The sequence below is a fragment of the Astatotilapia calliptera genome, chromosome 7 (assembly GCF_964374335.1).
Source record: "Astatotilapia calliptera chromosome 7, fAstCal68.1, whole genome shotgun sequence".
Taxonomy (NCBI): domain Eukaryota; kingdom Metazoa; phylum Chordata; class Actinopteri; order Cichliformes; family Cichlidae; genus Astatotilapia; species Astatotilapia calliptera.
Window position 1 is genome coordinate 39805083 of NC_137428.1, and position 13626 is coordinate 39818708.

General features: G+C 41.0%; 1 protein-coding gene across 1 annotated transcript; it reads left to right on the forward strand.

The window, feature by feature from the left end:
• The first annotated feature begins 276 nt into the window (after nt 1-276).
• wdr36 (WD repeat domain 36) lies at nt 277-13147 on the forward strand. The gene is made up of 22 exons (XM_026174617.2): nt 277-921; nt 1726-1753; nt 1846-1946; nt 2273-2390; nt 2483-2615; nt 3045-3099; nt 3193-3325; nt 3417-3592; nt 8811-8931; nt 9085-9150; nt 9429-9518; nt 9600-9742; nt 9829-9946; nt 10462-10627; nt 10729-10837; nt 10919-10998; nt 11087-11194; nt 11302-11533; nt 11994-12113; nt 12224-12305; nt 12664-12851; nt 12949-13147. The coding sequence occupies exons 1-22, from the start codon at nt 775-777 to the stop codon at nt 13096-13098; spliced, it is 2664 nt and encodes an 887-aa protein (XP_026030402.2). The 5' UTR covers nt 277-774; the 3' UTR covers nt 13099-13147.
• Nucleotides 13148-13626: the final 479 nt, after the last annotated feature.

Below are 13626 nucleotides of genomic sequence, written 5' to 3' on the forward strand. Positions count from 1 at the left end.
ATCAGAGGTCAAATGTGACTTTTATTTTCTTCATGTCAATGACACACACCACACGTGTAAAAATTATAGTTCCCAGGTTAAAGGTCTTTTGTCTGTTTTCTACCAATTAATGATTAAGTTGATTCATTTGGTTTATGTTGTCCTGGTAACCTGGATAAGTGACACAAAGTGGAAGGATGAAAGCAAACATGGTTGAAACACTGATGTCACCTCCAAAATGGACCCAGAATAAAACCTGCCTCACACAGAGAAAAAATATCAATCAGATTATTTCAAAGAATAAATTAAATGTCTTTAATTAAATGCTACATTTTAATATGAACTGACTTCACTCAGGAGAAATGAGTATACATCTAGATTAGATATAACTCAAAAATGAAACCAGTTCAGTTTCTAATGCGTCTCAGCTCTAATGTAAGATCATCACATTATGCAGAGAACTCTTTTCTGTATTGTTTAAATCTGAAGCTCCTTCACAGTTTGAGCTCCTTCGGCATAAAACCAGGAAAACCAGGCAGAATATTGCAAAGTTTTATTTCTCATCCTGTTCCGACTCTGCGCTCACGGTTCTGTCCTGTTTCCGTCCAGCAGGTGGCGGCACTGAGCCGAAGCGGAACCTTGCTGAGCCGGCGGGATGTGTTTCCTGCCGGACTTGATTCCTCGTGGCTCCTTCGTGTGTGTTTTCTCTGCGGCTCCTCGCGGTGCGTGCTGTTTACCTGTGTCTCCCTGTCTGTTCGGTGCTCTCTTAGGTGTGCTGTTCTCCGGTGAGCGGACATGCCGGCCGGCGGCAGCTCTTTGTTCTCCGGTTTCCGGGTCCTGGGACTTTATTCCAACCACGTGCCGCACGCGCTCCGGTACCACTTGAAGCACCGGGAGTCCTATGTGGTGACGGCGGTCGGCCGGAGCTTCCACACGTTCAACGTAAGAACAGCCGCACGTGCTCACACACAGTCTCACACTCAGTGTAAACCTTACTAAGACCGCCTGCCGGACGGGGAAAGGCCGAGACTTTATAACCGCTTATAAACACACACGGGGTTACGGTGGCTTTACTTTAGGTTATGACGTTATGTCCACTCACCGCCCACTTTATTAGGCGCACTTTGCTGGTACCGGGTTGGGCCTCCTTTGGGCTTTAAAATATTTTGGTCCATGTTGACATGATGTCATCACTCAGCTGCTGCAGATCTGTCAGCTGCATCCATGATACAGATGTCTCAGCACGTCCCAAAGGTGCTGAGAGGGATTAAGATCTGGTGACTCTGGAGCTTACTAGAGTGCCGTGAATGCACTGGCATGTTCAAGAAACCAGCTTGGTATTAAATGAGCTTCATAACCATGTTCATCAGAAGATGTTGATCCTCATCTGAGCGTCTGAGCTCCCTCTGTTTATACTCATTACTGATCTATGCTCTGATTGGTGGATTGCTGGTAGGTTTTTTAAAGTGCACCTGCAGCCTGAACACATTTTAAGACCCAGGTTTAATCAGGGTAGTTTGTAAAGAGTTATCCTTCAGTGATATGATAATCTTGTTATGACTGAGACATACAAAGAGGATCAGCGATGAAGGTTTTATTGATACCATCAGGAGTATTGTTTAATTTGCGGATTTCTGATCAGTTTCCTGTGTGGAGTCCATCCTGAGCGCCTGTTACTCTGAAAATAACCTGAATGCTGTGGCTGATATCTGTTGATTATTGATGATCTGTATTGGTCTCCTGCAGGTGAACAGGTTGGGGATCGTTGCTGTCAGTGAGTACTTAGATTTTTATTTTATTTTATTTCTCTCTGATTGGCTGCTCTGTTGTGATGTACTGTAATGAAATTGTGATGTTGTTGTCCAGGTAACAGCCTACCAGATGAAATCACCTGTTTGGCAGCCGACAGGATGTTGGTGTTCGCCGCCACCGGACGGCTCATCAGCGCCTTTGCCAGGAACAAAGAGGTACCAAAACTGTAACCAAACATTATCATCTTTTTTTTTTCTTAATTTTAAATTCTGACTACTTTTTTTTAGTTAAACAAATTATTTAATTTTCAAACATAAAAACAATAAAAATCTTTATAATATTTGGTGCTTTTGCTTTTCTGAAATTCAAATTAGAAAACAAAATATTAAATGTTATTTAAATAACTAATTAAAAAATCTGTTTTATTTCTATTTGAATAATTTTTTTCTTTATGGTCAGATAAATTTAAATTAAATAATAAAATAAAATAATAAAAACGAGCAGAAAATAAAAATGAACCAGTAGTTTGCTCTCCGTACAGGTGGTGATGCATTACAACGGTCATGAACAGGAAGTGCGCCTGCTGCTGCCTCTGGGTGATCAGCTGATCTCTGCTGACAGCGGCGGTGATGTCATCGTGTGGGATGTCCAGAGTGGGGGTGAGTCTGAAGTGGTGTGGCTTGCCCTGCACTCACCTGCTGTAGCATACATGTGCTCTTACCCATCATGCCTCACTCTCTCTGCCTCTCAGAGGTGTACCTGCGGCTGCACTTTGACCCATCAACCTTTGACGTATCGGCCATGATGCACCCGAGCACCTACCTGAACAAGGTGCTCCTGGGGAGCTCCCAGGGTGCACTGCAGCTCTGGAACATCAAGACCAGGTGAGGGTGTAGCGCTCGACTCTGAACACTGACAGAAACACACATTCAGAAATCCCCCGAGAGTCTGTCTGATTTTAGGTTTCCTTCCATGTCTCTGTGATGGTCGCTGTGTAAAACGTGCATACAAACACCAATGACACAACAATGACACAACTACCATCAGCATGTTCAAAGGAGCCTCGACTGTCTCAGCTTGTGGGCCTTAGTCTCTTACAAAAGTATCTTCTGCTGCAGCATGCTGTCAAAAATAAATTATTTTAAAATCGTAAAAGTTTTTTATTCTTTTATAAAAAGTGACACACGTACATGTGTTTTAAATAAATATTTAAATTGTTGATGTTAATACTGTAAGCTACATGTGTATCCATATTCCTGCGTCAGTGTTAATGTTAAAGTGATGAGGTGTTAATAAAGTTGTTTGATCCTCAGTAAGCTGCTCTTCACGTTTGCTGGCTGGTCAGCAGGAGTCACAGTTCTGCAGCAGGTCAGGAACTTCACAGACTTTTATTGTTGGAAGTAAATACACACCTGATTCTTTTACTTTGAAAGATTTGTAAATGAACACTTAACTTTCCAGAGTCCTGCGGTGGATGTGGTTGGTGTTGGCACCGCAACAGGTCGCATCATTATTCACAACATCCGACTGGACGAGACATTGATGAGCTTCACACAGGACTGGGGACCAATCACATCGCTCTCTTTCAGAACAGGTACACGTGATGATGTCATGCCCATGGCGCTCGCTGCCATTGGCTCCGTCTCTCTTCACGTATTCACCGTATCTTTACCTCTGTCTCTCAGACGGCCCTCCCATTGTGGCGTCCGGCAGTCCTCAGGGCCACATTGCATTCTGGGATTTAGAACGTCACCAGCTCGTCACTCAGCACAGACACGCCCACAGAACGTCCATCGCCGGGGCAACGTTCCTGCAAGGAGAGCCGATATTGGTTACCAACGGCGCCGACAACGCCATCAAGGTAAAAAAACAAAACAAGCGAGAGAGATTTATGAAAACCCTTTGATAACTTTCTAATGTTTAACTTTATTTTTAAATATTAAAGAAAAATTTAAAAAACACAATCCCACTAACGAACAACAAAAACCACGACAGCAAATAAAATTAAAACAGCTAAAAGTGTAAAAACAAAATAGAATATGAAACTACAAGAATAAACAGGGTTTGTACGGGTGCTTGAAATCCTTGAAAATGCTTGCATTTCAGATGTGGTGCTTAAAAGTGCTTGAAAGTGTAACTGTATTTCATTCACCACAAACAACTATCTGATTGAATAGTTTTCTTATTAGATAGAGAAATAAAATGAGTCGCAAAATGTAAAAGCAAAATTTCTCCGCCTGGGCTGCCTTGCGTCTGTTTCAACGTGTGACCCCGCCCCTCCCTCGGTCAGTCGAGGATGAGTGCGCTAACATACCTGCAGGTTGCTGTTTTAATGAGTGTTTGATGGAAAACGACAGTCGCATGATAGGTGAGTTCTAGTAAATAATTTTCCAGTATGCGTACGTTACACACGCTATTTTAATGATAATAATAATAATAATAATGGATTGGGTTTATATAGCGCTTTTCTAGGCACCCAAAGCGCTTTACAATACCACTATTCATTCACTCTCACATTCACACACTGGTGGAGGCAGCTACAGTTGTAGCCACAGCCTGGGGCAGACTGACAGAAGCGAGGCTGCCATATCGCGCCATCGGCCCCTCTGGCCAACACCAGTAGGCAAGTAGGGTAAAGTGTCTTGCCCAAGGACACAACGACCAGGACAGAGAGCACGGGGATCGAACCGGCGACCTTCCGGTTACAGATGCGATTCCCAACCCCCTGAGCCACGGTTGCCCCATTTTTTAAAATTATGATTATTATTTTGCTATCAAACTCACTGGAGAAATGATTGAAATGAACTGAGTGTGATGCAGTATGGCAGCGCTATTATGGAATATGCTGTGAACTTAGCTAACGTTAGTTAGCAGTGTTAATTTACTCAAGTGAAAGCTTTAAACATTAGCCCGATGCATAACTAGCTAACTTAAGGCTTTCTGATCAACCCTCTGGGGTCGACGGACCCAGAGTCTCCATTTCAACTTGGGTCGAACATGCGGACTTCAAACTATATACCAGTGTTTAAACTGTGTTGATAGGCCACGTAAAACCGATGTGTTTTGAATAAAACAGTGGCGTTTACTCTGGGAGGAAACGGTATAAACGGCGTTTTCTATGGAGAGTGCTAGCAAACATGCTTTGCTCGTGAGTGAAAAAAGAAAAAACACTTCTTCCCTATTGGTGGAAAAATGTACCATGTCGACCAATCAAAAAATGATATGGCAACATGTGGCATCTGGTTGCTTGGGAAGAGGGGGAAGTGAGAGAGCACGAGTGAGCAAAAAAGAGAGAGAGAGTTTTGATACGTGAGAGATTTGTGACGTTTTCCGTGTTTGGAGTCTCAAGTTAGTGTGTTGTCTTGTGTAGTTAGTGTGTAGTTGTTGTTTTGTTTTGTGTGTCAGTTCTACTAGTGAACGTCACAGTTGCTGCCTTAAAGCCACCAAAGGCAGATTGCAGTGTAAACGCTGAGTGACACACCTGCTGTCAGACCTGCAGGTTTGCCCTGTGCTGTTCTCATCTGTGTTATAGTGGACACACACTATTTTTTGGAGTTGCATAAATAATTTGTGTGCCTTCTTATTTGATGCAGAGCACCTGAGTTTTCTGTAAATAGTTATAATGGTTATATGAATAACGTCTGAGCCTTGGCTGCATTTTTAGGTAAATAGTACCATATGACATTGTTTGCAAAACTTGTGCATATTTTTAAAAAATGTACAATTTCAATTTGCATTACAAGTTATGAAAATGATTCCTTAAACATGCCTGTGGTTTTTACAGTCAAAAATATCACTTTCTACTCGTATTTTAAATTATGTCTGAATTTAGATAAATTGTGCTGACACATTATGTCAAAATGAATAAATAACAGATTGGCAGGATAAACAGTTTTTAAAGGTGAAATATAGAGGCCAAATCAAAAGTAGTCAGAAACGGCCAATAGACCCCAGAGGGTTAAAGGCTAAAAGCAAAGTTGTCACCAAGTACTGTTTATATTTGTGTGTATTGCTGCAGCTTTTTTGAGTATTAACTTGGTGCCTTTGGGTGAAATAATGGTAATATGAGGGACCGATCCATATGGTCACAAAGAATAGCCACTTGTTTCTGTGCTACCAAAGTTCCCCCGGCTTTCATTCAAAATTTGTTTATCGTCAGCACCGACACATTAAACTACTTAAACATTATAAATGTCTGCAAGCTCACACTGAGGCCTGTGGGACACTATCAGCCACTGAGACAGTACACACATTTATGTGTTTTTGTATATGAATATTTCATACTTTAAGGCTGCCTGTTTATTTAAGGGAGATACAAAATACATTGGAATTGTACAAAATAATATCATGGATGATAAATTAAATAGATTTTAAGTAGATGCTTGTGCATTCTTAAAGTCTGATATGTTGAATTGAACTATGTTTGTTCAAAGCCTCCCAGTCAGTGCTGTTCTCCATGCCTGTCTGACTGTACATGATGTTATTAGCACAAATTCATCATGATCATGATTCATGATCATTTAGGACTTCAGCATTAATACAGACAGCAATGTAGTTAGCAATAAAACAGTTTTATTGGGAATTAACTTAAAAAAACAAACAAACATCTGCCTCCTATTTTCTGTCACACAGGAAAGAAGCATCAATATCTGATGAGAAGACTTATTTATTTCTTTTTGGGGGGTTTTTCAACAGGAGAAGAACATCTCAAACAAGCTGATTCGTTCACATTTTCACATCTTAATTTTTAAGTGAAATGTGCATTTTGAGTTTATACACTATGTGTATAAGGCGACCGTTTCCTTTTGCAGTATTTTTGTGTGGTGCTTTTTTACTATCTCTTAACAAAAGGTGAACAAAGGTGTTTAAGTTCACCCTGATTTGTTTTAATTTTCACATGGTCTTACTGAGGTGATGCGAGTTGTTTTTTTGTTTTTTGTTTTTTTTGGGGTTTTTTTTACGAGGGGTGGGGGGATGTGCTTAAAAAGCTTGAAAAGGGACGTTGAAAGTAGGGCTGCTCGATTATGGCAAAAATGATAATCACGATTATTTTCACTGAAATTGAGATCTCGATTATTTGATGATATTTATTTAACAATAACAATGTATTGAATAATGGCTTTAAAGATTGTCAAAAAATAATATAAAATAGTGTGCAAATACTGATAACAGTGCAAATGTTTGCAATATAAAACATAAATGAAAAATGTAAACATCTATGTTTCGTGAACTTTGCAGTGTTGCTCTGTGGTGCAGCTACGACACTGTAGCAAAGTTTACACACTGTGTGTACTTGATCCACGTCTGACTCCGCGAACCCATAATGTTTCCACACCACTGAAGTTTTTTTACCTCTCTTTTCAACCAGCGGCAGTCACTCTCCTCTCCAAATAACTTCTGCTTAGCTTCCCGAGCTTCCCTCGGGTCCTCTTAATTGTTGTGACACGTGTTCGAAACGCAGAGAGGTGCACTCGATTTGCCACACGGAGCAGCGCGAGAGTAAAGCACGAGGGAGGGGCTAATAATCGGCTCAGTCACTTTTAATGATCGTTGAAAGCCCAGATCGTAATTTAGATTAAAATTCGATTGAGCAGCCCTAGTTGAAAGTGCTTAAAAAGTGCTTGAATTTGATCCTGAAAAAGGCGCATGAACCCTGAATAAAGTGATTCCATTTAAAAACAACAAAAATACAACTTTTAAAATTAACTACATATAACTAAATAATAACTAAATCTAACTAAAATCAGAGACTACGATGAATAACCCTCTGGGGTCCAGGGTATAATTGGCCAATTTTGGCTACTTTTCATTTTCTCTCCATATTTCACCTTTAAAAACTGTTCATCTTGCCTTGTTTGGTATCAGTTGGTATCAGATTGTAGAGTTATTTTTTCATTTTGACATACTGTATTAACACAGTTGATCTAAATTGAGACAAAAAACATAAAATCCGAGTAGAAAAAAGTTATAATTTTTATTGTAAAAGCCACAAACATGTTTAACTTGAAATGCAAATACAAACTGTACATTGCACAAGTTTTGCAAACAACAAAGTTATATAGTACTATTTAACTAAAAATGCAGCCAAGGCCTCAGGTGTTTTTTTGTTTTTTTTTGTTTGTTTGTTTGTTTGTTTTTAAATAACCATTTAAAACTATTTAAGGAACAATCAGGTGTTTTGCATCAAATAAGAAGGGACACAAATTGTTTACTCCAAAAGATAGTTTCTGTCCACTATAAGACCGAGGAGAACACCACAGGCATAAACCCTGCAGGTCTGACAGCAGGAGGTGGATCAGCCCTCCTGTTTTTTAGCTGGAGACAGAGTTAACAATACATTCTGCCTTTGGTGGCTTTTTTGCACCAACTGTGACATTGAGCAGTATAACTGACACAAAAAACAAAACAATGACTACACTACACACTAACTACAGCCTCCAAACACGCTAAATGTCAAAACTCGCTCTCTCTCTTTCTTTCGCTCTCTCTCTCTCTCGCCGGTGTCGCTCCTAAAACTTCCCCCTCTTCCTAAACAACCAAATGTCACATGTTGCCATAGAATTTTTTTTGATTGGTTGACATGGTAAACTTTAACACCAATAGACAGGGAAGGGGTGTTTTTTTTCTTTTTTTACTCCCAAGCGGAGAGCGTTTGCTAACGCTGTCCATAGAAAACACTGTTTTTACCATTTCTTCCCGCTGTAAACACCACTGTTTGAAAAAAACATTGCTTTTATTTTTTATGATAACTCTAGTTTTATGTGGCCTATCAACATGATTTAAAAACTGGTATATAGTTTGAAGTCTGTGCATTCGACACAAGCTGAAACTGAGACTCTGAGTCACTGCATCTTGACCAGAGGGTTAAAACCAGAGATCAATAAACAAAAAAAGAAGTATAAACAAGAACTGCAGTAATAATAAAAACAAAGCAAAAAAAAAAAACTCCCAACAAAAGTCAGACATTGAGGAAAATATAAAAAATAACTTATATTATAAAGAAAATAATGAAAAGCAACATTCTCAATTAAATAATTACAACAAAATATAAAACAGTAGAAAACCTTTTCCCCCCTCAGGTGTGGATTTTTGATCAGGAAGGAGGCGGAGCCAGACTGTTGAGGATCCGTCAGGGACACAGCGCCCCGCCCACCACCATTCATCACCATGGCAATGACGGAAAAAACATCCTAAGTGCAGGTAAGATCAGATGATAGTATACATATTTCTTTATTTATTGTGCCATTTTTATTTTTTCTGTGTCCTCCTGTTTTGAACCCGCTGTTTATATTTTCTGATATTTTTTTAACTTCTTTATATTTATGTTTTGTGTTGCTTTTGCCCGCCCTGCAGGTCAGGATGGGACACTGCAGTCTTTCTCCACCGTCCACGAGCGCTTCAACAAGAACCTGGGTCATGGTAAGCTCAGCCCTCCCATCAGACTCTGTTCAAAAAATATGACATTTTAGAGTCGCTTTCTCAGACTCAGTGTGTCTGTCGGCAGCCTCTCGATAACAATAACACAAAAATTATGACACAGAAAACTGAACTCTTACTGTTCGACCTATTTCCTTTATTGGCTAAGAACATCCTCCTGACTTCACCCACTGCAGTTTCATGTTGGACACTAAATGCTGCTGCTTTAATAAAAATCTTCTTTTTTTTAATTGAGTATGGTTTATATTTATTTCTTTTAGGCTCTGTTAACAAAAAAAAGGAAAAGAAGAAGAAGAAAGGACTGACGTATGAGGAACTGCGACTTCCTGCCATCACAGCATTCTCCTCCTGTGAGCACTATGACAAGCTGTGCAGAAGTCCATACAGAAAACGTTCCATTAAAGCTGACACTGTCCTTTTTCTGTTCACAGCTGTCACTCGTCAGTCAGACTGGGACGGCATCGTCGCATGTCATCGTGATCGCCTAGCAACAACCACATGGAACTACCAGAGGTGCACGATGGGAGCGCACCATCTGCAACCACCAGGCTCACGGAGGGGTGCCATTGCTACGGTAATAGCATCTTTAAACCTGTGTTTCTCTAAGCTCCTCTCCTGGATGGCTCTGAGGGTCACATGACTTCCTGTTTCTGCTCCCAGGCTGTTGACATCACTTCCTGTGGTAACTTTGTTGTAATTGGGTCATCTTGTGGCCGCGTGGACGTCTACAACCTGCAGTCCGGACTGCATCGGGGTTGCTACGGTGACGATGAGAAAGGTGTGTTCACCTTTTTCCTGTGATTGCAGCACTGTCTCATTTTATTAACCCAAAGCCCCCGGTAACTGCAGTTTAATCTGTCATGCTATCGAGCCTTTTATGCAAATATGAACATGTATACACAGAAATCTTAGAATCTCAGCTAAATGCTCATATAAATCATTTCTACAACTACCAAACACAGCGAAAACAAGCGATGATTAAAAGAGCAGTTGCGTATTTGCTAAAAAGTCCACTAAGCACAAACAATGGAGCCCCAAACCAACCCCACTTCATGTAACACTGTAAACAATGGCTTGTTAGCTCTCAGAGACCTCGTCAATAATTGCACAACGCCTGAATAGTGCTGTCATTTTGCACTTTTTGGCTTCAGAAGCATAAATCTTTGCACAGAAGATGTTTATATGTTGATTAATGATTTTCTGGATTAAAATGTGAACTTGGGTGTCATTTTCGAGCAGGAAGCTCAGAAATTCCTATAGTAATAGGTTAACCCCTGTGTCTTGCTCCTCCAGCTCACAATGGTGTGGTGCGAGGCATCGCCACGGATACCCTGAACCAGCTGACCCTTACCACAGGCTCTGATTGGCTGCTGAAATTCTGGCGCTTCAAATCGAAGAAGCTGGAAGAAGAGATGAAACTAAATGCTGCGCCGGCTAGCATGAAGCTACACAGGGAAAGGTAGCTAGGAGCTAGCATGATGCTAATAAACTGCATGATTAGCTGCAGTGAATGCTAACAATTACCATTCCCTAACACTGCTCACTCTGTTTCTCTGTTAGTGGGATGCTAGCATTAGCACTGGATGACTTCACTTTGGTGGTTGTCGACATAGAAACCAGAAGAGTCGTTAGGAAATTTGCAGGTCACCACGGCAACATCAACGACATGGTGGGTTGGATGAAGGTGTTAGCATACATACACTACGTCACACAGTATGCTAACAGGAAGCTAAATGTTTTTATTCCTCAGACATTCAGCCCTGATGGCCGATGGCTGGTTACTGTGGCAATGGACTGTACCATCCGTGCCTGGGACCTCCCCTCTGGAAGGTAAGACTGAAAATTTTAATGAGTGACTGGGACAACTAATCAGAGACATTAGCTGATCATCAGATCCATCATTTTCTTCTATCCTCAGTCTAGTCGACTGTTTCCTGGTTGCCACGGCGCCAGTGAGTGTGTCCTTGTCCCCGACAGGTGACTTCCTCGCAACAACTCACGTTGACAGTCTGGGCCTCTACCTCTGGTATGAACTAATCACAATGCAGCCAATCAGGGGCTTTTTTTCTTATTCACAATTGGTCATATGAAAGTCCATTATCAGCCAGTCACAGTGCAGTTGTCCTCCTTTAGGACCAATAAGAGCCTGTGTGGGCCTGTGGGGCTCCGCCCCCTCCCAGCTGACTACCAACCAGTTGTGGAGACTTTACCGGGCGTCACGGTGGAGGAGACAGAACAGGAGGTGAATTCTGAGGAGGAGGAGGATGTCTATCAGTCAGCTGAACAACTGGGGGCGGAGCTTGTAACTTTGTCTCTGCTGCCAGAGTCTCGGTGGAAGAGTCTGCTGCACCTCGATGAAATCAAGGTGAGGAACTGTCATTTTATTAGGAACACTGTGAGCAGCTGTGGTCCTTGATTTCAAAATCATTTTAGTGGGGAGGACAAAATATAAGAACCAGTGATAGCAGTTAAAACGTGAAGTGAAATGATCACTTTTTCACTTGGGTTGTTGCCAAAAATAAAAACAACATCATAATCCTGTGAAAAAGGAACAAACCTGACTGTGATTGATTCCCAGTCCCATCTTTGTATTTATTAAATCAAATATTTATGTTTTGTTTTTTTCATGTTCAGTCTGCTTCTTTTTAAAACCTCCCTGCAGCACATACTGTTGATTCTTCCACATACCAGCTTCACCTGGGAGTGTGATGAGTCAGCTCATGAACAGATTAATTCTTTACATGATCACAAATCAGCTGATGGTCTCTAAGGATTGAGTACTGATCATGTAACAACCTCTCACCTGTGTGATTTGGTGTTTGTAGAAAAGGAATAAACCTGTGGCGGCCCCTGCTGCTCCAGCTGCTGCTCCCTTCTTCCTGCCGACAGTTCCCGGACTCACGCCTCGATTTGCGACGCAAACACAAACCGAGCACGAAACACAGGTAACATATGCCTGGGACCCGCTCACATCGGGACCCGAGTATGTTTTAGTCCAAACTGAGGATGTGCACTTTAATCATGTGTAAATAAAGTCGTGTTTCCTGTGTCTCAGTCTAAGGTGCTGAACTGGGGCGTGCTCTCTCAGAGGTCAGAGTTCATCTGCACTCTGGAGTCAGCTCTGACCACGGGATCATGTGAGTTGGGACAGGATTGGCTCACCTTCATGCTTTTATTTTTTAATACTAAAATCTAAAGCTGGTATTTAATCGGAATTTCAAAATAAAAGCTGATTACTGAGCTGACAGAAAAACAAAATTAACGATAAAGAAAGAAAACAGCTTAATTTTTTTATACCTGAGGAGAGTCTGAAATGACAGCAACTGAATCAATTATCCAGTGATTGATTAAGACGTTTTTGTGGTTTTTAGTCCATATCTGATATTGTCCGTAACATTATACTTTTGTATTTTATCAGAGTATAAATAGATGGTTTTCATCAAAGTTTGAAACACAAACCTGAGTTCTGATCAGAGATCAATACTCTCTCTGCAGTTGATCAGCCGCTGCGTCTCCTGAAGGATTGTGGGCCAGCAGCGCTCTCTGTTGAGCTCAACTCTCTGGCTCCAGAGGGGGGTGGAGCCAGAGAGCTCCTGCTAGTGTTCATTCAGATGATTGACAGCATGTTGGCCAGTGGGCGGGACTTTGACCTAGCCCACGCTTACCTGGCGCTCTTCCTAAAGGTTAGCCAATCAGAACACACTCGTCAACTGTGCCATCTTTTATTGTGGAAGTCTCTTCACGATTTCCTGCTAACTTTTTTTGTTTTGTTTTTTTTAGCTCCATCTTCGCTCTTTATCACAGGACGCCACCGCCATGGAAGCTTTGAACCACCTCTTGTCCCGGTTGGAGAAAGGTTGGGCGGAGCTACAAGCATCATTTGACCAATCGTTATGTCTGCTTTCATACGCAAAGAGTGCCCTGCTGTGACACACATACATACACTTTTTGTATTCTAATAAATTTGTTTTGGATTCTTCTTCTGTGTTTTTATTTCAACCATTCAATGAATCTTCTTAATGAAAGATTTCAGTGCTGATGTGCTTTTCTTCATCACTTTCCTAATGCATGATCTCAATGGCAACATCTCAATCTAAAGGAGAATAAATGAGAGGTTTGGTGTTTGAACTACACAGTGGATGTCTGCCTTATAAAAACTACAATATCCAGAAATTGGACTACAAAATGCATACTTTACTTCACTCAAATGTTTTTACTGAGATGTTTGAGCAGTTTTTATAAGCGTGACATTCAGAGTTCAGTTGTGGGTTCATCAGCCTTTCAGGAAATAAAAAACACCATTAATGAACATCTTTGTGATCTGAGTCTGTCTCATGAACATTTCTGTGGATTATGGGATGGTATCATCTCCTATTGCAAATAGTATGTAATAATAGAATAAAATAAAAATGGTAAATGGCCTGTATTTGTATAGCGCTTTACTTAGTCCCTAAGGAC

What these genes read in the sequence shown, in the direction of transcription:
- wdr36 (XM_026174617.2), top strand. Translation starts at nt 775, where the DNA reads ATGCCGGCCGGCGGCAGCTCTTTGTTCTCCGGTTTCCGGGTCCTGGGA. An exon ending in TGGGACCTCCCCTCTGGAAG is followed by an intron (nt 10,999 to 11,086) that starts GTAAGACTGAAA and finishes TTCTATCCTCAG; the next exon opens with TCTAGTCGACTGTTTCCTGG. An exon ending in ACCTGGCGCTCTTCCTAAAG is followed by an intron (nt 12,852 to 12,948) that starts GTTAGCCAATCA and finishes TGTTTTTTTTAG; the next exon opens with CTCCATCTTCGCTCTTTATC.